Source organism: Mrakia frigida (genome assembly GCF_051309035.1).
Source record: "Mrakia frigida strain ATCC 22029 unplaced genomic scaffold BDY24scaffold_13, whole genome shotgun sequence".
Taxonomy (NCBI): Eukaryota; Fungi; Basidiomycota; class Tremellomycetes; order Cystofilobasidiales; family Mrakiaceae; genus Mrakia; species Mrakia frigida.
In genome coordinates this window covers 469,244-496,336 of record NW_027481268.1, presented here as the reverse complement: position 1 = coordinate 496,336, position 27,093 = coordinate 469,244, and the positions used below count along the sequence as shown (strand labels likewise).

The following is a 27,093-nucleotide window of genomic DNA, read 5'->3' as shown; positions in this document are numbered from 1 at the left end:
CCACTCCGAGTCCCCCACCCTACGCAGTCCAACTCCCAAGAACGAATCCGAAACAAAACAAAAACGACGACCACGACCGAAACGAAACGAGAAAACAAAGAGAAAGGAAGAGAGGGAAAGGAAACCGACATTCAAAGCCGTTAGAGCGTGAAAGCGTAAGACGTGTTCGGGGGAGTGTGTGTCGTAGGTTGTGAGAGGGAGGCGCGAGAGAGAGAGATGTTTTGTGGGTGAAAGAGAGCGGGAGGGAGGGAGGGAGGGAGAAGAGCGAGAGTAGAAGAGAGGGAGGAGGGGAGAGAAGCAGACTATGTACGAAAGGATAAGAAACGAGAGAAGGTAGGTAAGAAGAGATCGTATAGATGGTGAAGACTTTGTTTTTAAAAGAGGGCATGCTAGATGTAGGAGGGAGGAGTGGGAGGAGATGCGAAGCCGAGAGGAGCGAGAGAGGTGGATCAGGGCATAGGGGCGTAAAGGAGGAGAAAAAAAACCTAAGTAGAGAGAGAGATTTCGAGATGTGGGTATATAGATGCTACGAAAGAAGGTCCAAGCTTAAACCTCAAGAGGTTCGTGACTGGTCGCAAAGTCCTCCTCCTGCGCCTGTCCCTCCCACCTCTGCTGCTGTTGAGGAGCTCCCTGCTGCTGCTGGTACTGCTGCTGCTCGGGGCTCATTCCAAGGGGCGAAGCCGACCTTCCAGGAAGGGCCGATCCAGGAGCGGCAGGAACGACGAACCTCCTCGCAGCGAAACCTCTCGCCTCCCCTGGAGGTCCTCGAGGCTGCCTCAAGAGAGCAGCGTTGCTGGCCGCGAGGTTCGAGACGTTGGCGTTGGCGTTGGCGATGACGGGACTGGTTCCTCCTCCTCCGTTAGAGGTGCTGGACGAGATGAGCGAATCCGTCGAGTCGGAAGGTCCGGTGAGAATGTTCCCAGGCGAGAGCGAGTCTCCGAAGAGGGCGTTCTGGAAGGGAGGAGCTCCTCCGGGCTGCTGAGGTCCTCCAGAGGTCTGGGATCGTCGAACTCCTTGACCTGAGGCTCCTCCGACGGTGGCGTATCCGTCTCGAAGGTTTCCGTTGGAGCGTTGAGGGACGATGGCTCTGGAAGGATCTCGAGCGACGGCGGGACCGTGGAGGTGGCTGAGGTCGGGCATGGAGCTTTTGTTTCGGAGGGAAGGAGGGGAGGAGGCGTAGAGGTTTTGGTTCTGCGATTGGGCGTTTTGGAGAAGAGGGTTGGGATGGTGGGAGGGGAGGTTGGGTCGGGAGGCGTGGTGACGGAGGGTTTGCTGAAGGAAGGAAGGGAAGGGAGAGGAGAAGAGACGAAGTCAGCTCGACGCTTTTTCGATTCCGTTTCTTCAAGCTCGAGACTGGAGACGAAGGTTTGTACTCACTCTATCGGCAGCTCCGTTCCTTCCCTCGCTCCTCGTAACGACGGCGTACCTCTCGTCTCCTTCTCCGACCGAGTAATGGTAGACTCCCAACTTCTGAGCGACGAGATGAACGACCCTCCTCTGGAGAGCGGTCAAAGTCCTCGAGAAGGCGAGCTCGTCCCTCATTCGATCCTCCTTGAAGACGAGAACCCTCGAGTAGATGTCGAGAGCGGTAGGATCGTTGAGATCGAGTTCGGCTGCACACGAAGAACGAAGGGAACGAGTCAGAATCGGCTTCTGGTCGACTCGACGCTACGAAGGAACTCGACTGTCGAAAAAGAAGGCAAGTAGAGACTCACCACTCTTCGAAGGCTTCGAACCACTCCCATCGCTAGCCCTATCCTCGAATCCACCGAAGCTTCCCTCCCTCTCCCTTCCCTGGCTCGTAACCTGAACGATCGGGATCGATCCAGCCTGTCCGAGAGGAACTCCTTGCTGCTGCTGCTGTTGTTGACCTTGTTGCTGCTGCTGCTGATCGCTTCCGGCTCCCGAGCTTCCTCTCGAAGCACCCAATCCCAATCCGAGCGAGACCGGCTGGATTCCAGGGTAGCTGTCGTCTCGCTCCCTCTCCCTGTCGGGTCCTGGCTGCTGCTGCTGCTGTTGTTGGCCTTGCTGCCCAGGGATCTGAGCGGGGACGAGGAGCTGCTGTTGCTGTTGCTGCTGCTGAGACATGTGCTGGTTGGCGTTGGTGAGCTGGTGGTGCTCGGGAGGGATGGCTTGGATGGATCTCATTCGTCGAAGAGCCTTCTCTCGTTCGATCCGTTCCTTCTCTCCGGCTTGGAGAACCTTCTTGTACTCTACTCGGAGCTTTCGACCTCCTACGTCGTAGCTATCGTTCGAAAGAGAAAAGGGACGAAAGGTCAGCGTGAGGACGGAGACGAGAAGAAGAGGGAACGAGAGACGTACCCGTTGAGAGCAGCGACGACGGCATCAGCCTCGAGAGGAGACCTGAAGTTGGCGAAGGCGAGACCTCTGAAAACTCCCTGGTCCATGTGGTAGTTGAACGCGTAGGGGAGAGGAGCTCCGAGAGATTCCTATAGCAGAAGAAGGGCGAAGAACAGGTCAGACGTTGCTCGACGAGGGAGGAGTGTTTGGCTTGCGAGAAAGAAGGAAGAAAGAACGAACGATGGTTCGAAGAAGATCCTCCTTTTGAAGGTTGAAGTTGATGTTCTTGATGACGATGGCAGTACTGAGGAAAGCGAGAGAGGAAGAGAACGGATCAGCGGTGGTTTGGCACGGACCCTTCTCTCTCGTCACTCTCCTTCTTTCTCTTCTCCTCCCTCCCGCTCCCTCCAAAACCCTGCTCCTCTCGTCGTCTCCAGTACTCACGGAATAACATCATCGTCCATTCCACCTCCCACTCCAGGTCCCATCGCAAACGGTCCAGCTCCTCCAGCTCCCAACCCTCCCGCCAACATCGGCGATCCCCAACTTCCAGCTCCGTTCCCAACAGCGCTAGCTCCGAGTCCAGCGAGACCGTTGGCGAACCCTCCGTACCTGGGAGCGTTAGAGGTCCTGTTGGGAGTCGGGTGGTTGTTGTGGTTGTGAGGAAGCTGCGAAGGATCCTCTCCGTAAACCGCGTACGGGTTGTACATCGCGTGTTCGAGAGGAGGAGAGACGGAAGTCGACGAGAGGTGAGAGGAGAGAGGGTTGGGAGGAGCTGTTTTGCGTGGTGGTGATGAGGTGAAGGAGAGGAGGGAGGAAGGAGATGAGATGGGAGCGGGAGGTGGTGGAGAGGGAGACGACGTCGAGGTTCGAGTTTGAGGTGAAGCAGTCGAGGGAAAGGGAAGATAGGGAGAGAAGGAGAAGAGGAGATGAAGATGAGTCAAACGAGCTGGAAGGGGAAGGAGCTAGCAGAGAAAGAGATACGAACAGATGGACCTCGAAGGCGAGCTCGCTCCACCGATGTGACCTCCCTGCTGCTGCTGATGAGGAGGAGGTTGGTGTCCCTGGAACTGGTTGGGCGAAGGATCGAGCCATTGCTGTAGATAGTATTCGGCGCCAGGAGGTGGAGAGAGAGGAGGAGGTGGAGGGAGGTAGAAGTAGGTGGTCATTGGTTCGTTTGGAAGGAGTCGAGATGGCGAGAGAGGGAGGGAGGGGTCGAAGAGGAAGAGAAGAGGGAGGAAGACGAGGAAGAGAAAGGAGGGAAGGAAGGAAGGAAGAAAGAGGTCGCGAAGACAGTCAGTGACGGTTTGAGGAGAAGAAGGAGAAACGAGGAGCTGTCGAAAGCAAGGCTTTGTCTCTGTTCCCTTTCTCTCGAAAAAGGCGGAGTTGAACAGAGACGGAAGGGTCTTGGGTGGGGGGGCGGGAGAAGAGGGACGTGAGGGACTTTTTGGTTTGAAAGGAGGGAGGGAAGAGAGAGAGTCGTTCCAAAGCTCTTGGAGAAGTACAACTTCCTCTAGATGTGAACGAGCTCATCTAGCTCACACTGAGAGAGACCTCTGCCTATAACGACTAGTTCTCGGTCTCTGAGAGGAGGAGCGAGACCGAGATTTGGTTGTCGACCTTCCCTTCCCTTCTCTCTCTCTTCCTCTTCATCGTCTCCTTCTCCCTTCTCGTCTAAGATACGGATATGAAAAGTTGAACTCACGCTAGGCAAACCCCCTCTCGCCCCTCTCTGACTCTTTCCCATGCTCAACCCTCCTGGAATGCCCGGCTGAGCTCCCCAACCTTGCCTTCCGATGGAAGTCATTCCTCCTCCAGGGGGGAGGTCTCCGTACGGTCCTCGTGGATCGAATCCTCCACCGCCGTTGCTGTACCCGTAAGATCCTGGGTGCTGCTGCTGCTGCTGATCTCGCTGCTGGTGCTGTTGGTGCTGCTGTTGTTGTTGCTGAGGGATGAACTCTCCTCCGTTGGGAGGTTGAGGGGCGAGAGGAGGAGGAGGCGAGAGAGCGAGGTTCTGGAACGTGTACGACAGGTTCTGGTACTGTTGATCGTTCGTGTCCATCGTGAAGGAAGGAGTATAGAAGAGTTCTCTCGAGGATAGAGAGGAGGAGAGGTCGGCGTTAAGGGTTGGAGAAGGGTTGTCCGTTCGAAGAGAGAGGGAAGGGAAGGGAGGAGGGTCGTGTTCGTTTCGCGTGAGGAGGGATATAGAACGAGGAGGAGGGAGAGAAGACGGAGAGAGGGAGGAGGAAAGGGTTAAGGGAAGATGGAAGAGGGGTGGGAGTTTGTTGCCGTGAAGTCGTAGCCTCGTTGGGGGTCGTAAGAGATGGTGTTAGGGAGGAAGAAGAGGAACGAGAGAGAAACTCAAACTGAAAAAGCGAGCCTCGACGGCACGGACTCAAACTCGCTTCTCAAGACAGAAAAAAGCTCGGAAAAAAATCCAGCTCAACTCGAAGGACTTTCTCTGTCTAACTTTGCTATTTTTGCTAGCCAGAAGAAAATGGAGGCAGGGGAGGCGGCCCTTCCAGCTCGCTCTAAAGATTTCAAGCGAGCTCGACCTTTCGACTAGCCTCTCCTTCCCTCTCTCTCCCTCTTTCCCTCCCAACTCTCATCCTCCCACCTCCTCTTCAACCATGCCTTCCCCCGAAGAAGCCTCCACCTCCTCCTCCCCCTCCGGCTCTCCAGCTCCAGATGGAAACGACGATGCCGCTTCCAACACCTCCTCCGAGAACGACAACGAGAACGAGAACGAAGTCTCCGTCGTCGAAGGCGAGGACACCTCCCCTCCCGTCTCCTTCGCCGACCTGGGAATCATCGCTCCTCTCTGCGAAGCCTGCACGACCATGAAGTTCAGCAACCCTACCGACATCCAGAAGGAGGCGATCCCGTACGCTCTCCAAGGGAGGGATATCATCGGGTTGGCTCAGACAGGGTCGGGAAAGACAGCAGCCTTCTCGTTGCCTATCTTGCAGGCTCTGTGGGCCAACCCCACTCCGCTTTTCGCTTGTGTGATGGCTCCTACTCGGTTAGTAACGTTCTGTGTTTTTGGTTCGTTGGTGGGAGATGGGGAGGGGGAAGGGAGGGAGGGAGAGGGAGCAGGAGGGAGGGAGGGAGGGAGGAAGGAATTGTTCAGCTCGAGCTCAACCTCTTCTTTCAGCTCTCCTTCCTCGTCTTCAACAAATCTTCCGCTTCTCTTCCTACCACCAAAATCCTCTCTACTTCTTCCTCGCAATCTCTCGCAACGCTCCCACCTCCTCCAGCTTTCCATTCTCTGATCTCCCCTGACTCTCGAAGCTCACCTCCTCTCCTTCCCCTCTTCCTTTCTCTTCCTCTTCTCCTCAGTGAGCTCGCCTACCAGATCGGACAGCAGATCGAAGCCCTCGGAGCCACCATCGGAGTCCGATGTGCCGTCATCGTGGGAGGAATGGACATGATGTCCCAGTCCATCGCTCTCTCCAAACGTCCTCACGTTATCGTCTGCACGCCCGGACGACTCCAGGATCATCTCGAGAACACCAAAGGGTTCTCGTTGAGGAATGTGAAGTATCTTGTGAGTATTTGCTCTTGGTTCGTTGTGCCTTTGGGTTGAGGGAGATGGCGAGAGAGAGAAAAAAGGAGGGAGAAAGAAAGTCGTCGAACTGACTCTCGGACGCGTTTTGGTTTTGCTTTGGTGCAGGTCCTCGACGAGGCGGATCGTCTTCTCGATCTCGATTTCGGACCCATCATCGATAAGATCCTCAAGGTCATTCCTAAGGAGAGGAACACCTACCTCTTCTCGGCTACCATGACTTCCAAGGTCGCGAAGCTCCAACGAGCTTCCCTCAACAACCCAGTTCGAGTCGAGGTTTCGTCCAAGTGAGTGCTCTTCGTCCTTTCTTTTCATTGACCTCTCCATCACCTCTTCCCCTACCTTCTACTCTTCGTATCGAGGACGTTCTTCGTCTCCGAAACTAACCTGCTCTCCTCCCGTTCGCTTCGTCCCCTCAGATACTCCACCGTCTCCACCCTTCTCCAGCACTACATCCTCTGCCCCTTCTCCCAAAAGGACGCTCACCTCGTCTACCTCGCCAACGAACTCTCCGCCAACTCCATCATCATCTTCACCTCCACCGTTCACGACGCTCAGCGGCTCTCCATCGTCCTTCGAATGCTCGGGTTCCCCGCCATCCCTCTGCACGGACAGCTGGGTCAGAGCGCCAGGTTGGGAGCGTTGAACAAGTTCAAGAGTGGTGGAAGGAGTATCTTGGTTGCTACGGATGTGGCCAGTCGGTGAGTCTTTTTCAGATTTCGCTGCTCGTTGGGCGAAAAGGCAAGGGAAAAGGGAGACGCGTCGAACCGAACTGACTTCGCTTCTTTCGTTTTGCTTTCGTTCTACGCAGAGGACTCGACATCCCCCTCGTCGACATCGTCATCAACTACTCCATCCCCACGCATTCGAAAGACTACATCCACCGAGTCGGTCGAACCGCTCGAGCTGGACGATCCGGCAAATCCATCACCATCGTCACCCAGTACGACATCGAGCTCGTCCAGCGAATCGAGGGAGTCATCGGCAAGAAGATGGACGAGTTCCCTATGGACTCCGAGGCTGTCTCTGTCCTGCAGGAGAGGGTTGGGGAGGCTAGTCGAGCTGCTGCGTTGGAGATGAGGGAGAGTGGAGCGGATGGGAAGAGGAAGAGAGGTGGGGAGGGTGGAGGAGGGAGGGACGAGATGGATAGGGACGATGATGTTAGAGAGGGAGGGATGCCTAGTAAGAGGGGAAGAGGAGGAGGAAGGGGTGGAGGAGGACGAGGTGGAGGTGGGAGGGGTGGGGGAGGGAGGGGAGGAGGAGGAAGAGGTGGAGGACGGGGAGGAGGACGAGGTCGTGGGAAGTAGGTTGCTTTCGTTTCTTCCATCTTTCTGTTTCTTGGTTCAGCGATGTAATTTGTATCCCTCTACTTCTCGTCCCGTCCGTCAAGGGCTGCTTCACGACGACTGAACGCGATCAAGGTCCGAACGGTCATCCTCCGTTTCGACGCGTCGCGTTCCTTCCTGCCTTGGTAGTCTTCCCGCCTTGCTCGAAGGGTTGGAAGTGACGACTATATGTCCGGCTCAATCGAGCTGTTCCTTCCAGCTTTGAACTTCTATTTCTACCTTTCCTCGCCTTTGACCCAAGTCGGAAACGAAACGCTCGACCTGGCGACGCGTCTCCCTCTCCCGCCTTCTTTCTCTCTCTCGCTTCAGTAGAACAAAAGGGCGATGAATAAGACCAAGAAAGCAAAACGAAGGAGAGCAAAATTGAAACGAAAGGACCAAAAAGGGAGACCAAGAAGGGAGGATAATCACAAGAAAGCGAACGGGAAATCTGGGTTTGAGGGTAAGTAGAACGATGACTAGACTAGAAGAACAGAGAGACGGAGAGAGCTGATAAAAAAAAGTGAGGAGGGCATGGAGAAGAACGAGCAGAAAGAGGGAAAGATAAACGAGGTGGACAGGTCTGATGTAAAGCTAGGAAACAAGATGCAGGACTTTGGAGGTTGGGAGATGCAGCAAAGGGATACAGTAGGTTTGATGATTGACGAGAGAGATGGAGAGATGAGGAGAGATGAAGAGGAGAGGCATATACGTAAGATGAGCGAGATAGATAGCGGGAGAGACAGAGAGCAACAAGGTTCGAAGGCGTGTGTGTTGAAGATTGAGGTCGTGAAGCGGAAGATAAGCTAAAGCAAAGGAACGGAACGAAAGACGAAGCGGAGCGGGAAGCACTGAAGAACCTAATGTTAAGAAACGAAAGAGAACGAAACAACTAATCGACCTGGGCAGTAGAGGGAGGAAGAGGAGAAGGAGCAGCAGGGGACGTGGTTCCTCTCTTCGTCGCGTCGACCTCTGCGCCGACGATACCAGAAGGGACAGGAACGGGCGTCGGAGGACCCAGCCCATCGTCTCTCCCAACCCTCGAGACCTCCTCCCTCGCTCCACTCGTCGGAACACCCTCTCCTCGTCCCATTCCCATGCCCATCCCCGTCCCCATCCCAAGAGCGATGTTGGGTCGATTCTCCCTCATCATCGACGAGGAGGGCATGTACGAGTAGCCTCCTCCTCCTCCTCCTCCTCCTCCCTGGTAGGATGAGGGACCAGCCCAAGCCGGTGCGGGATCGTAAGATCTTGGGTTGGAGTAGATGTGAGAGGATGGGTCCGAAGGGGTCGGGTAGGAAGGGTAGGAGTCTCGAGGTTGTTGCTGTTGCTGTTGCTGTTGCTGTTGCTGTTGCTGTTGCTGCTGCTGCTGCTGCTGTCGAGGTCCGAGATCGAGATCCTGATGCGACGACGCGTTCGAAGGGTTCATGATCGTCGAGAGCGAGTTTGGAAGAGGAGATTTGGCGACGTCTCGAACGAGGTAGGATCCGTTTCCGTTTCCGTTTCCGTTGACGATCCCGTTTCCGATCCCGTTCCCGTGGCCGTTGAGGTAGGGCTGGTTGGGGTGGGGAGGATAGGGCGAGGGGAGGAAGGGAGGAGGAGCGTGCTGTTGGTGTTGCTGATGAGGATGCTGGGGATGCTGAGGTTGCTGGGAATGAGGAGGAGGAGGGTATTGAGGGTAAGGGTTGTTCTGGTAAGGATGATAAGATTGAGATGGAGAGTGGAGGGGATTGGGGGAATGGGCTCGAGGAGGGAAGGGATGGTGATCGTTTCCAGAGGAGGGTTGGTGGTTTTGGGGAGGAGGAGGAGGGTAGTAGCCTCCAGGAGCGTAGTTCTGACCGTAGGGCATCGGTTGGGAGTTGTAGGGAGCGTACTGAGAGGGTTGAGGGTAGCTGGGGTATTGCTCGTGAAGGTGGTGAGACTGAGGAGGAGGAGGAAGGTAGTGTTGCGACGCGGAGGACGACGCCGCCGAAGTCATTCCAAGACCGAACCCTCCGTCTCCGATCCTCCTTCCTTGCGATGGAGGAGGACCTGATCCTCGGGAAGGAGGTCTGGAGCCTCCTCCTCGACTTCCAGACGCGACGCTCCCATCGTCCAACGATCTCCTTCCTCCTCCCCCGTCCTCCCCGTCTTCTTCGTCCTCGTCGTAACTCTCATCGCCGTTGGTTCGTCCACCGTCTCCCCTGGGGTTGGAAGAGTTCGAAGACACTCTTGGTCGATTCGACGGCGGGCCCTCGAAGGAGTTCTTCCTTCGACGAGTGGTTCGAGGTGCAGACGAGGTCGCGCGGACGGGAGAGGGAGACTCGTCGTCGTCGCCGTCCTTCCCAGCTTTGAGAGCTTTGGCGCGTTTTCGAGTGAAGGATTCGGGTTGCTGTACGAGCCAAAAAAAGGGGGGGGGGAAGAGAGATGAGTAAGCTTTCGAGACGGAAGGTGAAGAAAGGGCGATGGGAAGCGGGAAGCAAACAAGGCGAGAAACGAAGGGTGAAGGACGAACGGAGATGTCTACGGTCCAGTAGCCTGTAGAGAATAGACGCAAGATGAAAAGGAAAGCAACGGAGAGCGTGTCAGTTCAACTTTGTACTTCTTCACCACCAAACTATGGCGACCAAGTTCGAGCAGGAGGAAGAAAGGGCGGACTCACCTCCCTTTCCTGGGAGAGGGAACGGTCGAGCAGCGTTCACGAAGCAAGGGTTGAGAGACAAGCAATGGCGAGTAGTGTTCTAAGAGGAAGGACGAAGCGAAACCCGGGTGAGATCAATTTCGAACTGAAGCGGGAGGACGAATAACAAGAGTAGCGTTCTGTTCGAAGGCCAAAGGAGGGGGAAGACGCACCTTCCAACCCGTCTTCGCGGTTGTAAAGAAGGGATGTTTGCTCTCGATGGAGTCGTAGATCTGCAGGACCAAGCAAAGAAAACGAGAGATCGATCAGGATCGGAAAAAGAGGTCTGAAAATTAAAAGCCATCGCGGCGAGAGCCGGCGAAGGGCCAGGGCGAGGCGAAAGGGACGAACCTCTTGGAGGGTCAGAGCTTGTCTCGGAGACTGTCAGGAGAAAGAAGATTGCTCGGTCAGTTTCTGGGCCCTAGAAGCTGGAATGAAGCCCGCGAGAATCTGCTGACCTCAAGGATGGCTGCTCTGATTAACTGGACATAGGTTTGTTTGGGTCGAAGGTCTGGAAAACAAAAGGAAAGGTCAACCAAAGCTCAAAAAGTCAGGAAACTGCGAGAGAGACTTTCGATCTCCTTCTTGTTCTTCCTTCTCCTCCCAGCAGCCTTCCAAGGCATCTCAGTAGCAAAGCAGAGTGGTAGGAAGAGCCAGTACTCACGAGAGGTCGATGAAGCAGTGATAGTTTGGGTTGTGGATGGATCCGACATGGGCGTTGGAAGGTTCGACTTCTCGGACGAGGTCGTCGTTTCCTTCGAGGTGGTGCGAAGGAGGAAGGAAAGTTGAAGAGGACCCTTGGAGGAAGACCAGAGACGTTGACGTGAAGGTTCTAGTCGATGAGGAGAGGGCTGGTGGAAGATGCGATGGTGATGCTGGAGCGAGGGAAAGGGCTGGAAAGATCGAAGGTCGACTTGAGAAGAAGAGAGGTGGAAGGAGAAGGAGGTGAGGGACCCGACGCTGCCGCTGTTTGGCGTCGTTGTTTTGACGAAACTGTCGGTGCAGGGGAAGTGGATCGAGAGAAAAAGAGAGGAGGAGGGAGGGTGGGCAAGGAGGGGATTTCCACGATATCGAGATTTTCGACGGATGGACGTTGGTTGGGTGTTTGCCTCCCAAGAGCGAGCGAAGCCGCGAACCAGACCCTGGGTTTCCCCTCCGGAGGATCGAGCGGATAAGATTAAATATAGGTGGGAGAAATTTGCGGGAGTGAGTAGTGAATAGAGAAGTAGAGGGATAAGAAAAAAAAATCCTTCTTCATCACAGCTTCTTTCTCCGTCTGCAACGAGGGAACGTCGAGGACTCGTCGACCTTTCAACCAAGCCGACGCCTCGATGGGCTGAACGACGACCTCCCCACTCTTGAAACAGACGAAACATCATGAGATACAAGCAAGATCGCACCTTGAACTGGAGGCAAAGACGGAGAGATAAGCAAAGGGGGCCAAAGGAGAAAAATGAAGTGCATGTGTGGTAGATTTGGTGAGTTTGGTTTCGGAGGGATGGCTTTCTTTGTTTTTGTTGTTTATCGAGCGACCACGTTTACTGCTCCTCGTTGGGGTCGAGAGGAAGCACAGCGATGTTCTCCCGGACTCTCCAGACGCCTTCGTAGCCGTTGATGGGCGAATCTGTGGCGGGAAAGAGAGCAAGAAGAGAAGAGAGAGAGAGGTCAGTCAAGGAAGGACCGAAGCGGAAGCCTTTCCACGACGGAAGGTAGTGGAAGGGAATCGGGGCAAGTTTGGCTTTGGGAGGAAGGAAAAAAAAAAACGTACCTCCAGCATCGAGCTCAAACTCGAAAGGTGATTCGCTGAGGTCTCGGTAGACGGCTTGCTGTTAGGAGAGAAGAGTAGGGAGAAGAGAAGAGAGAGGAGAGGTGGTTAGCGCGTAACGCGACGACGACCGAGTGGGCCGTCCTGCCTCCCTCCTTCCAGGAAGATGTTCACCTTCCAGTTCTTAGCCTCCCAAGCGAGGACCTTCGTGTAGAACTAGGGAAGAAGAAGGGAGTCGCGTCAATCTGCCGCTCGAAAGGGGAAGGTCCGAGAAGAGGAACGTCGAACTCACCTCCCATCTCGCCTCCATCGCTTCGATCAACTGATGAGTGGAAGAAAAGAGAAAACAGAGTCAGCTCAGATGAACCTTGAATCTAGGAGATTTCGAAAACGGAGAGGAAATAGACGAGGGAAGGAGGAAATGAAGAAAGGACGACGACGACGTCCGTCTCGACGTCTCGAGGTAGACTTACCTGAGAGAAGGTGAGCCCCTTCATGGGAGAATCGAGAATAACTGTCGTGATGATAGCTTTGTAAGTTCCATGCTCATCGAGAGGAGGAGCTTGGTCTGTAGGAAAGAGAAGAGAGAGAGAGAACGAAGGACGTCAGCGAACGAACAAGGAAGGGAGGGTGGAGATGGAAAGGAAGGAGGACTCAACCTGTTCTCCTTCCTTCCTCGTCGAACTTGGCAGGAGCGAGAGTGATGTTGGATCCATCGGATCCGTTGAGATGGGTGGTGGGAGCGGCGGGCATAGCGTGGAGTGTGTGTGAGAGAGAGAGGTTGTGAGTTGGATTGGGTTGGGCTGAGTTTGTCGGTTGATGTAGGTGGAGGAGAGGAGGAATGAAAGAGTCCGAACCCACGAAACCGGTACGACCGGCAGGATCTTCAGCTTGAGGAAGGGGTGATGCGAAGGGTTTGAGCGAGAGCGAGGAACTTCCAGGACCTGTCCGCTCTTGCCTCGGTGAGCTCGAAGGTTTGGCTAGAAGGCAGAAGAGGCTTGAAGGTCATCCTCGGTCAGCCAACTGTAGCAACAAGAGGTCAGCTACGAGAGCGGGCGAGGAGTGTCGAGCGGATCTGAAGGAGGGACTGCCGAAAGAAGAGGAGAAAGAAGAGGAGGAGGAGGGAGAGGAGAGAAGGAGGACAAGGAAGCTGATCCGTCCTGATGTTTGACCATGACGGGCTTAAATAATCCAGAGGCTCGAGATGGTAGCAGAGGAGGATGCTAGGATGCTGAGAGTATGAGAGTGCGAAGAAGAGAAGTATGTGAGAGGAAGAGCGGTTTGAGGAGCTTGTGGTCGTTGAAGGGGAGGGAGGAAGGGAAGGAGCGGCGAGCTCGACGTTCGAGCTCACCCTTCTCTTTTCTTTCTGCCCTTCAACGACCAGCGCCCAAGAAACTTTGGTTCCAACCTCTCCTCCTCGTCCTATTCTTTACTTCAAGACCTACCAACTCGTTCCAAGCCGTAAAAAAAAATGCGTGCTTATCGTCCTTCCTCTCGTCCCATCTCTGAAATGGATCAGCTCGCCTCCCTCTCTCGTTCAGGAGGACACGCCGCGAACGAGGACGCTCTTCTCGACTTCAAGGTCCAGGAAAAGTTCCGAGCTCATATAGAGAACAAGGTGAGTGATCTGGAGCACGAATCAAAGCCAGGATAAGGCATCGAGGAGGAGGAGGAGAGGCCTCGTCTTCGCTCGAGCTTGAGCCGTTCAGCCCAACCTCGCCTCATCTCTCTCGCTGATGCTGATGCTGATCTACTTCTTTTTCACAGCTTCGAACCTTCTGGGATAGAGAGGCCTCAACAGGTCTAGGGGAGTTCGACGAGGTCAGCATCGACGACAAGCAGCGGTGGTTCGTTTTGAACGACGTCCTGCTCCTCCTTCGTGAGCTTTCCCTTTTGTCTCTTTTCGCCCAACGCCGGACCTGTTGGTTGATTTGGTCCCCTTCTTTGTATGCAGGGAAGCTCAGGGAAGCCCTCATGTCAAGCCAACGTGTCGACGACTTCGCTGTCGAAGGTTCGTCCTTCAGAAAAGCTCCCTCTCTTCTTCGACGGAGCCGGTCGAGCTCACGACCTCTCTTCCGTCTCTCCGATCCAGTCTACGAACTTTCAGCCCGGATAGCTCTCCAGACCTCCAACCACACCCACTTCATTTCCTCTCTCTCACGACTCGTCCCAGACCTCTACGTCGCACACGACCTCGCGCTTTCCTCCTCCTCCTCGACGGCGTCGCTTCCTTCCTCCTCCAAACCTCCTCCAGCACCAACTAAACCCTCTGAACGCTCACCGCTTCCTCCAACAACAACACCCACTGCCTCGTCACTAGCAGTGTCCCTTTCCAACCTCTCCATCTCAACCTCACCGCCCTCGATCCCGTCCTCTTCCAACCGAACGCTCTACACGTCTCTCCTCCTCATCTACCACCTCACCCACCTCTCTTCACCACCGTCTTATCTCTCCCTCCTGGCGTGTCTCCCCTCGAGATTTTTCCCTCCATCTTCTTTCTCCCCAATCCCGCCCTTGGTCCTCAGAGCTCAACTCTCCTCGTCTTACTCGGCTTTTCAGCGTCTCCTCTCCTCCCCGCACGTCCACCCGCTCGAGAGGATATGCCTGGGCTTCGGCTCCGAGCAGAGACGAATCAAAGCTTGGAAGGTTGTCAGAGCGTCCTACCTCGATGTCGGTCCGCGGGATCTGGAGTGGTTGGGCGAGAGAGTGCTGGGGTTGAAGAAGGGAGGGAACGACGGGGGAGTCGAGGGTTGGTTGAAAGAGAAGGGGGTCGAAGCTGGGGAGAACGGGAGGTGGGCTATCAGGAAGGGGAAGGATTAAGATGTTCGGCAGGGAAGTAGGATTGTACGTGAAGGGCTGTAGGGAACATCGCTCTTTGTGGACGTTTTATTCCTCTGTGGGTCTTGCTCTCGGTCCATCTCCCTCACTCTCGACGTATCTTTTTTCGCTGACCGATTTTCTGATCTTCTTCTTTTTTTCGGCTATCGATGTTCATACGTACGTCAGTCGTCGAAGTCTAAACGATCTTGAATAGGTAAGTAGCGTCGCGTCGACCTCCTCCTCTCTTTCCTCGCACTTCGTCCTCCCAATTTAAAGGATCGAACTAATTACAACCGTCCTCTAGATTTCTTCAGAATTTACCAGCTGCTCTCCTCCCTTCTGGACCAGAAGGCAGCCCTCCAGGAGCCGACGGCAACCCTACGGGTCTTCTCCTCTCCTCCCGTCCTCCTCCACCTCTCTCATCGTCTCTCCTCCCAGCAGACCTCCTCGACATTGGCTCTTCGTGCACAATCATCGGCTCCGGCTCCCTCAACCTCGTAGGAGCTCTCTCCAACCTCATCGCCTTCAACCTCTCCGTCGCTCGACCTCCTCCGGAGGACGACGCGCCTCCGGTGCTGAGAGGGACTGCTGCTCGTCGAGCTGTCGGAAGAGGAGGAGCCGAGTCGTAGATGTCTCGAAGGAGGTTTCGGGGAGGTTGAGCTGGGGAGGAGAAGGATCGAGAACGGGAGACGGAATCGTTGGAGGATCGGAGGGAGGAATTCGTGGGTTCGACGGTGGGAGGAGGAGGAGGAGGAGGAGCCAAAGCTGAGGGAGGGAAGAGCCAGTCGGGAAGATCGGATCGAGAAGAAGCTGTTCGGTGTTCGTATGGAGACTCGGGTCAGTTCTTCTTGCTCTTCTTCCGCGTTGACGACGAGAGACGAAGACCCAGAGACTCACCGTTTTCGACGTACCACTTCTTCATAGCTCTTTCCAACTTCCCCTCTCCTCCAGTCGGTGTAGGCGGACCATCGTCGTCTCCAATGAACTCGGATTCGCCAGCTCCTCCTCGATGGATAGCAGCGTGGGCAACGGTGGAGACGAGGTTCCAGAGGGTCGATTTCTGAGGTTCAGCGATAAGGTCTGTTGAAGAAGAAAAGACGAGGAGGATTGTGAGTTTTCGCGTTTCTTCTTCTGTTCCTCTCCCCTCCACTCATCCCAAAATCCGACCATAGCTCACCAGACAAATCTTCCTTCTTCTCAAGCCCCTCGACGACCTCCCCTTTCTCCTCCTCCTCCGTCTCTCTCCTCCCTCTTCCCATCGCCCAATCCTTCCAGGAAGTCGTCGCATTCGTCGCTTGAACTGGTGACTCAGAAGATGAGGATTCCGACGCTCCGCTACTAGCACTGCTGATGGAGCTTTGGGAGGAGGAGGAGGAAGAGTGGGTTCGAGAGGGGTTCGACGGGCGGTGGCGGAGAGATGGAGTGGTTGGGAGGGCGACGGTTCGATGAGAGCTTGGAAGTGAAGTAGTGATAGGTCTGAGGTCTCGGTGGGTGGTTGGCGTTCTAGTGGAGTGGGAGCGAGAGGTGTGAGGGGGTTGGTGTTGTTGGGCTGAACGAGGGAAGAAGGAGGGGGAGGGAGGGTCGTGTGAGCTCGGCGGCGGTCAACCCACTTTTCCTCTCCTTCAGACCAACTCACCTTCATCTACTGCTCTTCTAGATCTTGTTGATACATCTCTTCTTGTCTCCTCTCGTTCTCCTTCTCCTCCTCTTCTCCCATCGTGTCTTCCGCCAGCGGAAGAGCGCTCGTCTCGAGGAGCGACGGCGGTCCTAGATCGAGCGAGAGGGAAAGGATGGGCTCCTGCAGTGATTCTTGACATGTCGTCGTTGATGGAATAGTAAAGAGATACGCTGGCGACCTGCACCGAGAGAAGGAGAGAAAAGAAAAGAAAGAGAAAGGGAGCAAGGAAGGTGACTGTTTGACAATGAGGGCAACGAGCCTCTTGAGCTGTTGGCCGACTGACCCCTTTGATCATCTCGCTTTCTGAAAAGGTTTTCGCTGCTTCAGAAGCCATTTTCTCGATACTTCTTAGCAGTCAAGGCCTTTCCACGAGGTGTTGGGATCATTCCAGCAGAGTGTCGGACTCAAGGCTAGAAGCGAACAGAAACGACTTGCTCGAGACGCGTCGCAGGTTCCGAATTCAGCGAGTCCCAGTCAGAGGAGCTCAGTTCAAAGAAACGATCTCGTTATTTCATAAATCTAGCAAGGTATCATATGTACACCCTCTTCCCCGGAGGCAATAGATCAGCAGCGGGCTCATTCAACGCAACGACCTCGACGTCAACTTCGATCTTCTTCCTCCTCTCCTCATAGCCCAACCTCAGCACTATGGCATCTCCTCCCCTCTCCAACTCTCCTAGCACGTCCACCGAAGTCGGAGGTAACGACAAATCTCCGAAGGAAGAACCCGGTTTGGGTGAGGACGCGAACGATCCTCCGTCCCCTTCGTCCATCCTCCTGAGATCCATATCTGAGCCTTGTAGAGCTGCCGTTGGAGTGATCCTATCAGCTGCGATACGACGAGGAGGCTGGACGAAGGGGACGTAGTCGGAGAGACGATCCTGCCAGGAAAGGATCGTTTGCTGAAAGGTGAAGACGGAGGTTCGCCATTGAGAGGAGGAGAAGATTCCGATTTGAGCTCCTGCGAGAAGGAGAGTGAAGATTCCTCCCGTAGCCTGTTGAACGAAGCAGTCATGAGCTAGGAGTCGTATCGCGTATCGTCGAAGAGACGCAAACGTACCGCCGTCAAATCCGCCTGGGTCCCTGTTTTGCGTCCGATGGCTGACACGATCATAGCAGCGAGGACGAGAAGGTACATGGTGATACCACAGCTCTCGACGAACTAAAGAAGAAAAGAAAAGGTGATGCTCGAGGTCAGAAACGGGTCGAGACAAAGTCAAACGAGACGCGACCGCCGCGTACCATCAAGACGTCTGATTGGAACGTCAGCTTGTTCGCAGCTCTCCGGGCTTCGGTTCCATACTTTTTGAACATTTCGTAGGACGTAGCGACTAGGATAAAATAGGTCAGAGTGGCAAGAAAGGCGGGAGAAAGCGAAAAGAAAGACGACGAACTCGAAAAGACAAGAGTGAGGATCAAACCTCCCAAAGTTGTGAAGAATCTCGCCCGCTGGTGAATGAAACCAAAGAGTCAGTTTGAATCCAACGAGAGAGCTCAAGAGTAGTCTTGCGCACCGAGAGTGGAAGCTCATAAACGATGCAATAGAGCTCCTGAAGCCAGACGTTTTGGTGATTTCGAAGTCCGACCTGTCAAGGAAAAAGTGAGCGATGAGAAGTGGGCTGGTAGTCTAGAAACGAGACGAATCTCACAACGAGAGAGCATCCAAAGAGGAAGGCGTACACCGTCCATGGCACAAGAACGAGCTGAGGGGAAGGGAGACGAGTCAGGTCGACGCGACGCAAAGCTAAGGCTCCTCTTGTAGGGCCGCGGCAAACTCACGACGAGAGTTCCTGCTCTGCTGATCAAAAAGCTTCGAGCTCTTTTCGAGACTTCCTGAGTACATCCCCAGACCTGAAGGAGAACACATGTACGAGAAGATCAGCGTTTGTGATCAAAAACGAGACGCGTTGAGTCTGACGCACAAAAAAAATGTAGCTGAACGTGGAGAGACAGATCGTTGGAGAGCCCGATACCATCATCGCCCCTTGAAGTAGACAGATAGGAAACTCTGGAAATTGGTTCATGTGTCCTCCCTGTTGCAGAACGCTGTTGTGGGAAGAAGAGAGCAACGAAATCAGTCTTCGATTTCAGCCGTCGTCGCTGCCTTCCGATCATCTGCCACATGCTCGAAACTCACACTAGACTCATCCCCACGAGATACACCAGATAGCTCAGCAGAAAGCTGACAAGAGCTGGGTGTGCTGAATCTCGAGCGAGAAGCAAGAAAAGAAGGGTGACGAGCACCGACGCCGTCGAAACGAGGCAAAGGACGAGGAAAGGAAGAGGAAGGTGAGGAGGAGGAAGCTTTGGGACCTGAGCACCGAAGGGAGCCATGTAAAGGAGAGTTTGGGAGTGATGGTGGCAGGAGAGGGAGTGGACGAGAAAGGGAGGGAAGGAAGGTAGACAAGGAGGTGGACGTTCAGGGAACTCGGATGTTGAGCTCACACAACCTTCCTTCTCTCGCCGCTTGTATCAAAGAAATAGCCGAAACACGCCCACGAAGAAGATCTGTGGATCTCAACAGAGTCGAGAAAGGAGAGCTGTCTCCTCGCCTTCGTTTCGTGAGGGGAAAGGCGGAGTTGTGCGTCCTCGTTTCAAGTTACATACTTCCCATCTGAACCTCGCAGGTTCTTCATCTGTGTGTCCGATCCCTCTCACAGTATGTAGCTACTGCTTGAACATGAAGCTGCGCAGCTTCTCAGTCCCAAGCTCACGCGTCGCGTCGAAGATATTTCACTTCGGCATCGCGCTCTCCCTCTCCTCGCTCTATAACGTTACAAGGGCATTCAGATTTAGAAAGGAACCAACTAGACAGACTAGGCAGAGGATCAAAAGACGAAAACGTAGGTCCAGAACACAAAAGGTAAACAAGACGAGAAAAACCAAACCAAACTCCCTCCTCTCCCCTCTCGTCCACCCACTAATTTAACCGAACGTCTGACTGGACCTGGCGGACTTCTGAGTCCTCGAGATTCGCCACTCGTCGGGCTTGGCGTACTAGAGAACGGGTCGGAGGAAAGAGATCGAGAGGAAGTCAGCGAGCTGTTTCGTTTCGAGAGTTGACGTCGAGGGCGACGAAGTGCAGAGAGAGGCAAACGAAGAAGCTGAACGTACCTTGTCGAACAGAGGAACGATCTTCTCCTGCTTCTTCCTCTTAGAAATCTTGCTGGCGTCGGCGACTTTGAAGAAAGCACTGCGAGATGGAGAAAGGGAGACGAAGTCAATTTGGAGTCGAGGGAAACGGAGGGAGAAGCGAAAGGACTTACGGTGCGACCTCAGAAAGCCACTTAGGTTCGATGGCGAGAATGCAGTGCATGTACTCCTTACTGGAAAAGGCGAGAAGAGAAGAGGAGGACGGAGGCGACGAAGTCAGCACGCGTCGTTCGAGAAGGAAGAGATGGGGCAGAAGGGACGTACGTTGTCATGATGATCTCGTTGTAGATGCACCACCTGAAGAGAGGAGAAGCGAGAGGAGAGAAGGCGAGAATGGTCAGCAAATCAAGTTCACGAAGGGAAGTTCGTTCGAAAACGAAGGACGAGACGCGTCGGTCTCTTGAAACGATCGGGACGAAAACCAGTACTCACTCAGGTGGTCGCTGGAAAAGAGCACTCGAAGGATGCAGGAAGACGGGAGTTCCCTCGGTGAGAGTCTTGTATCCCTCGATAGCGTCCTTCTTCGCAGCGTTACGGAAGTATCCAGAGCAGATGGCCTTTCGAACTCGGTTGTAGTTGTTTCCAGCCGAGATGATGTCGTGGGAGTATCTGTGAGATGAAGGAGCGAAGTCGAGTTAGATCGGTCGAGAAGAACGAGGGGAGAGGAAAGAGAGGAGGGAAGAAAGGAAAGGGGAGGAGGAACGAACCGATCCATCATTCCGAGGAGCTGCTTCCTGACGTCCTGAGCCGACTTCATGTTTCGAGCTTGGATGAAGTTCTGTTGGAGGGTAGGGAAGAAGAAGGAAACGAAGAAGGGGAGTCAGTAAGGGCGAAAGGGAGACGAGAGAACGAGAACGAGACGAAAGAAGGCGAGGCGAGTCGAAAGGGAAACGAGACTCACCTCGAAGCACCAAGGAGCACTAAACTTGCTAGCCTTCCACCCGTTGTACACCGCCAGCAACGTCAGATGATCTCCCTCGGGCTGATGGAACTTCGCCTTCTTCGCATCCGCCTGAGCCTGCTTGTCCTTCGGTCGGTAGAACACGTTCTGCACCGACAGCATGGCGACGATCGTCAAGATCTCCTCCGAGCATCCAAAGTCGACCGAAGCGATGAGCATCTTGGCCATGGGAGGATCGATAGGGAAGTCGGCCATCTTCCTTCCGAGTCGAGTGAGGAGTCCTTCGTCGTCGAGCGCTCCGAGAGCGAAGAGGTTCTCCAAGGCGGTGATGAGGGTTTGGGCGGGAGGAGGATCCATGAAGTCGAAGGCGATGAGGTCGTTGACTCCCATGGCTTTGAGGGTGAGGATGGTAGGGGAGAGGTTGGTTCGTTGAATTTCGGGGACGGGGTTGGGAAGCATCTCGTTTCGGAAGGCGATCTCGGTGTAGAGTCGGTAGGCTTTTCCGGGTCCAGTTCGTCCTGCTCGACCTGATCGTTGACGAGCTTGGGCTTGGGAGATGGGCTGAGAAGAGAGGAAAGAAGGAGCAAGAGCAGAGTGAGCAGGGTCCTTCGAGTAGGGAAGAGGAGAAAGGAGGAGGGACGAAGAAAGGTTCGACGCGACTCACCATGACCTGCAGATGGTCCATTCCGAGCTTGGGATCGTAGTGATTCTGCTTCGTGAATCCAGGATCGATGACGTAGTAGATTCCGGGGATAGTGATACTCGTCTCGGCGATGTTGGTAGCGATAACGACCTTCCTCGTTCCCTCCGGCGTCGGCTCGAACACCTTCGACTGAACGCTCGAGACCTGAGCTCCGTAAATCGGGTAGATACTGAGTTGAGGGACCTGAGGACCGAGAGCCTTCATCCGCTCGAAGAGGATCTCGCACGACGAGTCGATTTCCTCCTGACCTGTGAGGAAGAGAAGGATGTCGCCTGGAGGTTCCGAGAGATGGATCTGCATCACCGTGATGAGAGCGGCGTCGAGGTAGTCGGCTTCGGGTTCCTTGGTGTAGAGGATCTCGACGGGGAAGGTGTTTCCGGGGACGGTGAAGATGGCGCATCCGAAGAAGTACTCTGAGAACTTCTCGGCGTTGAGGGTAGCGGAGGTGACGATGAGCTTGAATTCGGGTCGTCGTTTGATCGTCCCTGAAGGAAGAGAACGAAAGAGAGAGACGAGAGTCAGTAACACGTCTTCTTCTTCGATAGAGAGATAGGGAGATAGATTAACGTACTTTTAAGAAGTCCAAAGAGCACATCGGTGTTGATACTCCTCTCGTGAGCCTCGTCGAGAATGATGCACGAGTACTGGCTCATGTCCGGATCGATGAGAGCCTCTCGAAGCAGAAGACCGTCCGTCATGTACTTGATCTTGGTGTCGGGACCAGTGCAGTCCTCGAATCGAATGGCGTATCCGACGTCCTCTCCGAGACGACATCCGACCTCCTCAGCCACTCGTTTGGCGACCGACGTGGCGGCGACTCGACGAGGTTGAGTGCATCCGATCTTCCCTCGATCCGCGAATCCAGCTTCGGCGAGGTACTGGGTCATCTGAGTCGTCTTTCCGGATCCGGTCTCTCCAATGACGATGAGGACGGGGTTCTGAAGAAGGGTGAAGGAGAGGAAAGAGTCAGTTTCGAAGACGCGTCGAGAAGAGAACAGAGGAAGGGAAAACGACTCACGTCTCGAACAGCCTGAACGAGCTCGTTCCTGAACTTGTAGACGGGAAGGGACTTCCTCTGCTCCTGAATCGTGAGACTCGTGACGATACCTGAAAACGAAAAGGCGAGAAAAGGTGAGCAAAAGGTCTCTCGAAGGGAGGAAGGGAAAGGGGTCGAAGGGCGTACCGAAACTCATCGACTTGTTCTCCTTCTTCCACTCCGGCTCGTTCATACTCTTCTGACCGAGAAGGTTTCCTCGAAGATCCGAAGCGAACTGCTTGTCTCCCTTCTGAGCCATTGGATCCAGCCAGGGCGCGTTGAAGTCTCGAGCCTCGGAATCGGCTTGATCCTGAGCCTCCTGTTGTCGAAGTTCTCGTCGTTCCTTGGCGTAGACTTCTCCGGCGAGAGCAGCTCGGTTGAGAGATCCATCGGGAGCTTTGACGACCTGAGAAATGGGGAAGAAGAAGAGAAGGAGGAAGAGGTCAGCTCGAGCGTGCACGTCGAACGAGAAAGAGAACAGAGCGAGAGGAACTCGTAGACGTACCTTCACCGGCGACATCTCCAACACATGCCTCTTCTGACCAGCCAGGAAAGGCGCCTCGTCGTCTCGAACCTCGATATCCACCTCCTCCTCGACCTCGGCCGTCGTCATGGCGTTGCTGAAGTCCTCGTCCAAGTTGGGATACTCGCTGGCATCGACGACTCCTGAAGCGATGAGCTGCTTGATCTCCCATCTCTCCGGACTGGTGAGACGTTTGGCACTCGAGACCTTGACGTCATCGTCGGCCTTGTAGAGGGGAGTCGAGTTGGATCCAGACGAGGCGAGGGACGCTCTCGACGCTTCGTGACGACGAGCTTCCTCTGCGAGCTCGGCTTCCGACTTGATTCGAAGATGAGGTGTGAGATCGGCTCCGGTCTTCTGGTCGACGTCCTTCATCGAGAGGGAGAGACGAGTCCCGGCCACGGACATGACCTTGACCTTGCAGGCTTGGTTTCGAGTGAGCAGATCTCCTGGGTTGTTGACTCGTCCTCCGATGGCGATGGATCCGATGTGAACCATTCCTGTAAGAGTTGAACAGGTAGAGAAAGTGAGAAAGTAAGCCTCGTCGCTTGAGAAGAGGAGAAGGGAGGATGTGGGAGAAGGAAGGGAAGAGGAAGGGAGGAAGGAGAAGGGAAGCTCAACGTACCTTCGAACCTGCCCTTCAAACCCTCCAAACTGACGAACGCTCCGAAATCCTTCCAACCCGAGACCTTCCCGTCGTAGATCTTGTAGAGGATGGGCTTCTCGTCCAGCTGAGGTCGCCCACCGTAGCCTCCTCCGTATCCACCTCGATCTCCTCCACCATACCCGTTCTCCCTCTGTCTAGGTCTCCCACGATCCCCATCCTCCTCTCTCCCACCGCCCTCCCTCCTGCTATCCTCCTCGTATCTCGGACGTTTGCTGCTGGACGATCCATCTCCTCCGTCTAGGAAGTCGGCTGCTGCTGGACGAGAGTTGAGGTTGGACGAGGACGAGGTTGACGACTTCTTTGCTGCTACGCCTTCGAGCTGGCTCATGAGGTCGTCCACTTCCTTCCCTGCGATAGCCTCTCCTGGCCTCTTGACATACTCGTTCGATGGTTTCCACTCTGTATCTGGCATGGAGAGACCTGGGAGGAGAGCTCGTTGAATGTCCTTGACCGGATCGTTGGTCGACTTGTTGGGTTTCAGAGCAGTCTTGCGCTTCTTCTTGTACTTGGGATGAAGGGAGAGAATGATTCGGCTAAGAAAGAGGAAGATAGAGAAGAGGTGAGCATCGTGAATCAACGAGATATAGTCGAGAAGGAATGGAGAAGAGGAGGAAGGGGTCGGGTGGTGGAGGGAAGGTCAGACTCACTTGATGTTCTCGATGAAGCTCTCCTGGAATCCTGCTCCGATGTCGTTGAGCTTCTTCTTGAACAGAGCGAGATCTCCCTTGCTGTCTCCATGAAGAGAAATGACGAACTCGGCCAAGGACTTGTCGTTGATGGCTGCACACGAACGAGAGAGGAAGGGGAAGGAGTAAGTCCAGGAGAGAGGGAGAACGCGAAGAGAGACGAGATCCATGGGCTTACCTGTGAAGTTGAAGATCTCCTGGGCTACCCTCTGCACCAACGAGAGCACCTCGAGCTTGTACAGATCTTTGTCCATATCGGAAGGGAAACGATGGAAGTGGTTGAAGGGCAAACGAGTCGACTTCCCCTCGCCTCTGCTCGAATTCGAGCACCCTCTCAACCCTCCTCCTTCAGAAGCTCAACCTTCAACCACAACTCGACTTTCTCCCTTTCTCTCTCTCCACTACTCTCTCGTCTCTCCTTCAGACGATTTACAGTCTCGTGCTCAACTAGCAGCACTTTCTTCCCACCAAGGACCCTTCTCCCTCCTCCACCTCCCTTCCACTCCCCCTCCCTTCGACGATGGCTGGAAACATGCCCGTGTTCGTGATGAGTGAGTCCAGATCTCCAGCTCGTGTACAAGCATACAAAGACAACGAGCTCATCCTACTTCTGCTCTCACAGACACCGGACCTGAACGACAAACCGGAAGGAAAGCTCAGACTGCCAACATTCTCGCCGCTAAGGTCAGCATCACGTCTCCTTCCTTCTCTTCGAGCCCTTCCTTCCTCTCTCCCACCTTCCCACTTCGAGCTCTACATATATGTAGACAACGAATCTCTCCTACATATCTACTCTGTCCCCGAAATCCGTTCCGAAATCCCTTGAAAACGGAGCTCAAGCTGACCTCTGAGGCTCCTCCTTCTTTTTCGTTCGTCCAGACCGTTGCCGACGTGATCAGGACGTGTTTGGGTCCCAAAGCGATGCTCAAGATGATCCTCGACCCTATGGGAGGAATCCTGTAAGTCTCACCTCCCCTTCTCTACTCTTCAATCTCGAAAGAAGGACTTCAAAAGAGGGAGGAGATGGACACGCTCGAACCTCGACCTCGTCGCTCTCCTCCCTCCTTCCTTCCACGCCCTTCTTTCCTTTCTCCTTCGATCCTCCTTCCTCCCTTACCCTTACTGACTTTCTTCTTTCGAATCGGGACACATCTACAGGCTCACCAACGATGGAAACGCTATTCTTCGAGAGATCGAGGTCGCTCACCCTGCTGCCAAATCCATGATTGAGCTCAGTCGAACTCAGGACGAGGAGGTTGGAGACGGTACCACTTCTGTTATCATCCTCGGTGAGTACAAGAAGGATCTTTCTTTCGAAGGCTATCGTGTCAGCTCGTAGACTCTACCATCAGACGAAAAAGCTGACCCTCTTTCCCTCCTCTGCCACTCTTCAGCCGGAGAAATCCTCGCCCACTCCCTTCCCCTCCTTGAGCGAAACATCCACCCGGTCGTCATCATCAAAGCCTTCAAGCGAGCTCTCGAAGCTGCTCTCCAGGTCATCACCGACATCTCAGTCCCCGTCGACGTCTCCTCCGACACGGAAATGCTCGCTCTCATCAAGACCTCCATCGGAACCAAGTTCTCCTCTCGTTGGTCGGAGCTCATGTGCAAGCTCGCTCTCGACGCCGTCCGAACCGTCGCTCAGTCCGAGGACGGAGTCAAGACCGTCGACATCAAGCGGTACGCTCGAGTGGAGAAGGTCCCCGGAGGAGAGATTGAGGATTCCAAGGTGCTGGACGGAGTGATGGTCAACAAGGACGTGACCCACCCGAAGATGAGGAGGAGAATCGAGAACCCTAGGGTCGTGTTGCTCGATTGCCCCCTGGAGTACAAGAAGGGAGAGTCGCAGACCAACATCGAGATCACGAGGGAGGAGGACTGGAGTCGAGTGCTGGAGATCGAGGAGGAGCAGATCAAGCAGATGTGCGACAAGATCATCGAGTTCAAGCCCGATCTCGTTTTCACCGAGAAGGGAGTCTCTGGTGAGTCTCAGCATCAGTTTCAGTCTCATTCGACTACTTTCTATCGTAGTAGTACCCATTCCTTGACTGACTCGACTGCTCTTGCGTTCTTTCTCCTCCCAGATCTCGCTCAGCACTACCTCCTCAAGGCCAACATCACCGCCATTCGACGAGTCAGGAAGTCGGACAACAACCGTATAGCTCGAGCCGTCGGAGCTACCATCGTCAACCGAGTCGAGGACCTTCGAGACGTCGACGTCGGAACTCAGTGTGGTCTCTTCAACATCGAGCAGCTCGGAGACGAGTACGTTTCCTCTTTCCTTCACGCGTCTTCCTCCTCTTCCCTTCCCTTTCCCTCCCCTTAACTCCTCCCCCTCCTTCCCCTCTTTCTCTCGCAGGTACTTCACCTTCCTCACCAAGTGCAAGTCTCCCAAAGCGTGCACGATCCTCCTCCGAGGACCTTCCAAGGACATCCTCAACGAGATCGATCGAAACCTCGCGGACGCCATGTCGGTCGCTCGAAACGTCGTCTTCAACCCCACCCTCTGCCCCGGAGGAGGAGCTACCGAGATGGCCATCAGCGTTGCTCTTCAGGCCATGGCCAAGTCGATGGAGGGTGTCGAGGGAGTTCCCGTCAAGGCCGTCGCCGACGCGTTGGAGGTCATCCCGAGGACGTTGGTGCAGAACTGTGGTGGGAACGCGATGAGGGTGCTGACGGATTTGAGGGTGAGTTTTCTCGAGGTTCTTCGTTGGTTCCTTGAGAAGAGTTCGAAGTAGAAACTGATACCTGGTTCGCTTCGAACCTTTTCCTGCTCCTCAGGCCAAGCACGCCAACGGAGAGCACTCGTTCGGAGTCGACGGAGATTCAGGAAAGGTCGTCGACATGAAGGTCTACGGTCTCTACGAGTCGGCGGCTGTCAAGATTCAGACTCTCAAGACTGCTATCGAGGTTTGTCTCTCCCTCCTTTTCCTTTCTCTCGACTCAAAAAGCTGACCTCTTCGTTCGTTTCTCTCTTCCTCTCCCTCTCTCTTTCAAGTCCGCCACTCTTCTTCTTCGAGGTTCGTCTCGTTCTCTCGTGTCGTCCCTTCTTCTTCTTCTCACTCTCCTTCTCTCTCAAAGCTGACTCTTTCCCGTTTCTCGCTTGGTTCGGGATCTCTTTCAGTCGACGACGTGGTCTCTGCTCGACGACCTGGGAACGAGGGAGGAGGAGGAGGAGGAGGAGGAGGAGTCCAGACGATGGGAGGAGAGGATATGGGAGAGGGAGACGACCAGCAGCCCGAGAGATAAAACCTCCTTCACGAGCGAAGGAAAAATACAAAAAACGTAGGGTATCTGGATGATTTTTAGAG

General features: G+C 54.6%; 10 protein-coding genes across 10 annotated transcripts; 3 read left to right on the top strand and 7 right to left on the bottom strand.

Moving 5' to 3' along the window:
• Positions 1-546: 546 nt before the first annotated feature.
• On the bottom strand, positions 547-4,363 carry PIN4 (Pin4p; the record flags this gene model as incomplete). Its single annotated transcript, XM_076638086.1, has 8 exons — positions 547-1,272; positions 1,378-1,613; positions 1,716-2,245; positions 2,323-2,450; positions 2,542-2,605; positions 2,746-3,250; positions 3,290-3,398; positions 4,007-4,363. 8 exons carry the CDS (start codon positions 4,361-4,363, stop codon positions 547-549), a joined length of 2,655 nt encoding a protein of 884 aa, XP_076497239.1.
• Positions 4,364-4,907: 544 nt separating this feature from the next.
• Positions 4,908-7,544, top strand: BDY24DRAFT_409518 (DEAD/DEAH box helicase; the record flags this gene model as incomplete). The annotated part of the gene is made up of 6 exons (XM_076642823.1): positions 4,908-5,323; positions 5,641-5,848; positions 5,975-6,153; positions 6,286-6,567; positions 6,678-7,048; positions 7,522-7,544. Exons 1-6 carry the CDS (start codon positions 4,932-4,934, stop codon positions 7,542-7,544), a joined length of 1,455 nt encoding a protein of 484 aa, XP_076497238.1. The 5' UTR covers positions 4,908-4,931.
• BDY24DRAFT_387535 (uncharacterized protein) lies at positions 7,522-8,516 on the bottom strand. Its single transcript, XM_076640231.1, has one exon. The coding sequence runs from the start codon at positions 8,215-8,217 to the stop codon at positions 7,786-7,788; it is 432 nt and encodes a 143-aa protein (XP_076497237.1). The 5' UTR covers positions 8,218-8,516; the 3' UTR covers positions 7,522-7,785.
• Positions 8,517-11,112: 2,596 nt separating this feature from the next.
• On the bottom strand, positions 11,113-12,807 carry BDY24DRAFT_440983 (uncharacterized protein). The gene is made up of 6 exons (XM_076644572.1): positions 12,275-12,807; positions 12,089-12,183; positions 11,908-11,937; positions 11,790-11,831; positions 11,619-11,676; positions 11,113-11,474 (listed from the first exon to the last, which is right to left on the bottom strand). Exons 1-6 carry the CDS (start codon positions 12,366-12,368, stop codon positions 11,389-11,391), a joined length of 405 nt encoding a protein of 134 aa, XP_076497236.1. The 5' UTR covers positions 12,369-12,807; the 3' UTR covers positions 11,113-11,388.
• Positions 12,808-13,125: 318 nt separating this feature from the next.
• BDY24DRAFT_414757 (uncharacterized protein) lies at positions 13,126-14,435 on the top strand (the record flags this gene model as incomplete). Its single annotated transcript, XM_076643361.1, has 4 exons — positions 13,126-13,233; positions 13,383-13,494; positions 13,570-13,626; positions 13,708-14,435. The coding sequence occupies 4 exons, from the start codon at positions 13,126-13,128 to the stop codon at positions 14,433-14,435; spliced, it is 1,005 nt and encodes a 334-aa protein (XP_076497235.1).
• Positions 14,436-15,249: 814 nt separating this feature from the next.
• Positions 15,250-16,278, bottom strand: BDY24DRAFT_387520 (uncharacterized protein). Its single transcript, XM_076640230.1, has 2 exons — positions 15,638-16,278; positions 15,250-15,544 (listed from the first exon to the last, which is right to left on the bottom strand). Exons 1-2 carry the CDS (start codon positions 16,075-16,077, stop codon positions 15,274-15,276), a joined length of 711 nt encoding a protein of 236 aa, XP_076497234.1. The 5' UTR covers positions 16,078-16,278; the 3' UTR covers positions 15,250-15,273.
• Positions 16,279-19,230: 2,952 nt separating this feature from the next.
• BDY24DRAFT_45749 (P-loop containing nucleoside triphosphate hydrolase protein) lies at positions 19,231-21,279 on the bottom strand. The gene is made up of 6 exons (XM_076644925.1): positions 20,832-21,279; positions 20,168-20,728; positions 19,974-20,044; positions 19,699-19,875; positions 19,380-19,563; positions 19,231-19,306 (listed from the first exon to the last, which is right to left on the bottom strand). The coding sequence occupies exons 1-5, from the start codon at positions 21,168-21,170 to the stop codon at positions 19,437-19,439; spliced, it is 1,275 nt and encodes a 424-aa protein (XP_076497233.1). The 5' UTR covers positions 21,171-21,279; the 3' UTR covers positions 19,231-19,306; positions 19,380-19,436.
• On the bottom strand, positions 21,280-23,623 carry BDY24DRAFT_45766 (uncharacterized protein). Its single transcript, XM_076644927.1, has 5 exons — positions 23,055-23,623; positions 22,412-22,929; positions 22,054-22,312; positions 21,889-21,977; positions 21,280-21,808 (listed from the first exon to the last, which is right to left on the bottom strand). Exons 1-5 carry the CDS (start codon positions 23,506-23,508, stop codon positions 21,389-21,391), a joined length of 1,740 nt encoding a protein of 579 aa, XP_076497232.1. The 5' UTR covers positions 23,509-23,623; the 3' UTR covers positions 21,280-21,388.
• BDY24DRAFT_45752 (uncharacterized protein) lies at positions 23,624-24,088 on the bottom strand. The gene is made up of 2 exons (XM_076644926.1): positions 23,961-24,088; positions 23,624-23,876 (listed from the first exon to the last, which is right to left on the bottom strand). The coding sequence occupies exons 1-2, from the start codon at positions 24,034-24,036 to the stop codon at positions 23,740-23,742; spliced, it is 213 nt and encodes a 70-aa protein (XP_076497231.1). The 5' UTR covers positions 24,037-24,088; the 3' UTR covers positions 23,624-23,739.
• Positions 24,089-24,147: 59 nt separating this feature from the next.
• CCT3 (chaperonin-containing T-complex subunit CCT3) lies at positions 24,148-27,036 on the top strand. Its single transcript, XM_076640229.1, has 10 exons — positions 24,148-24,333; positions 24,405-24,466; positions 24,662-24,741; positions 24,941-25,071; positions 25,177-25,764; positions 25,867-26,047; positions 26,142-26,469; positions 26,564-26,692; positions 26,781-26,802; positions 26,907-27,036. The coding sequence occupies exons 1-10, from the start codon at positions 24,303-24,305 to the stop codon at positions 27,029-27,031; spliced, it is 1,677 nt and encodes a 558-aa protein (XP_076497230.1). The 5' UTR covers positions 24,148-24,302; the 3' UTR covers positions 27,032-27,036.
• The last annotated feature ends 57 nt before the right edge of the window (positions 27,037-27,093 follow it).

Coding starts and splice junctions, on each gene's coding strand:
- CCT3 (XM_076640229.1), top strand. CDS start 24,303: ATGGCTGGAAACATGCCCGTGTTCGTGATGA. Junction 24,334..24,404: donor CATGCCCGTGTTCGTGATGA/GTGAGTCCAGAT, acceptor CTGCTCTCACAG/ACACCGGACCTGAACGACAA. Junction 24,742..24,940: donor GACCCTATGGGAGGAATCCT/GTAAGTCTCACC, acceptor ACACATCTACAG/GCTCACCAACGATGGAAACG.
- BDY24DRAFT_387520 (XM_076640230.1), bottom strand. CDS start 16,077: ATGAAGGTGAGTTGGTCTGAAGGAGAGGAAAAGTGGGTTGACCGCCGC. Junction 15,545..15,637: donor AAGGGGAGGTCGTCGAGGGG/CTTGAGAAGAAG, acceptor GCGAAAACTCAC/AATCCTCCTCGTCTTTTCTT.
- BDY24DRAFT_440983 (XM_076644572.1), bottom strand. CDS start 12,368: ATGCCCGCCGCTCCCACCACCCATCTCAACGGATCCGATGGATCCAAC. Junction 12,184..12,274: donor CGAGGAAGGAAGGAGAACAG/GTTGAGTCCTCC, acceptor TCTTTCCTACAG/ACCAAGCTCCTCCTCTCGAT. Junction 11,475..11,618: donor GTTTGAGCTCGATGCTGGAG/GTACGTTTTTTT, acceptor TTCCCGCCACAG/ATTCGCCCATCAACGGCTAC.
- BDY24DRAFT_45752 (XM_076644926.1), bottom strand. CDS start 24,036: ATGGACAAAGATCTGTACAAGCTCGAGGTGCTCTCGTTGGTGCAGAGG. Junction 23,877..23,960: donor GGAGATCTTCAACTTCACAG/GTAAGCCCATGG, acceptor GTTCGTGTGCAG/CCATCAACGACAAGTCCTTG.
- BDY24DRAFT_45749 (XM_076644925.1), bottom strand. CDS start 21,170: ATGCAGATCCATCTCTCGGAACCTCCAGGCGACATCCTTCTCTTCCTC. Junction 20,729..20,831: donor TGGACCATCTGCAGGTCATG/GTGAGTCGCGTC, acceptor CTCTCTTCTCAG/CCCATCTCCCAAGCCCAAGC. Junction 19,876..19,973: donor CTCCTCGGAATGATGGATCG/GTTCGTTCCTCC, acceptor TTCATCTCACAG/ATACTCCCACGACATCATCT.
- BDY24DRAFT_387535 (XM_076640231.1), bottom strand. CDS start 8,217: ATGGGCTGGGTCCTCCGACGCCCGTTCCTGTCCCTTCTGGTATCGTCG.
- BDY24DRAFT_45766 (XM_076644927.1), bottom strand. CDS start 23,508: ATGCCAGATACAGAGTGGAAACCATCGAACGAGTATGTCAAGAGGCCA. Junction 22,930..23,054: donor TTTGAAGGGCAGGTTCGAAG/GTACGTTGAGCT, acceptor CAACTCTTACAG/GAATGGTTCACATCGGATCC. Junction 21,978..22,053: donor GAACAAGTCGATGAGTTTCG/GTACGCCCTTCG, acceptor TTTCGTTTTCAG/GTATCGTCACGAGTCTCACG.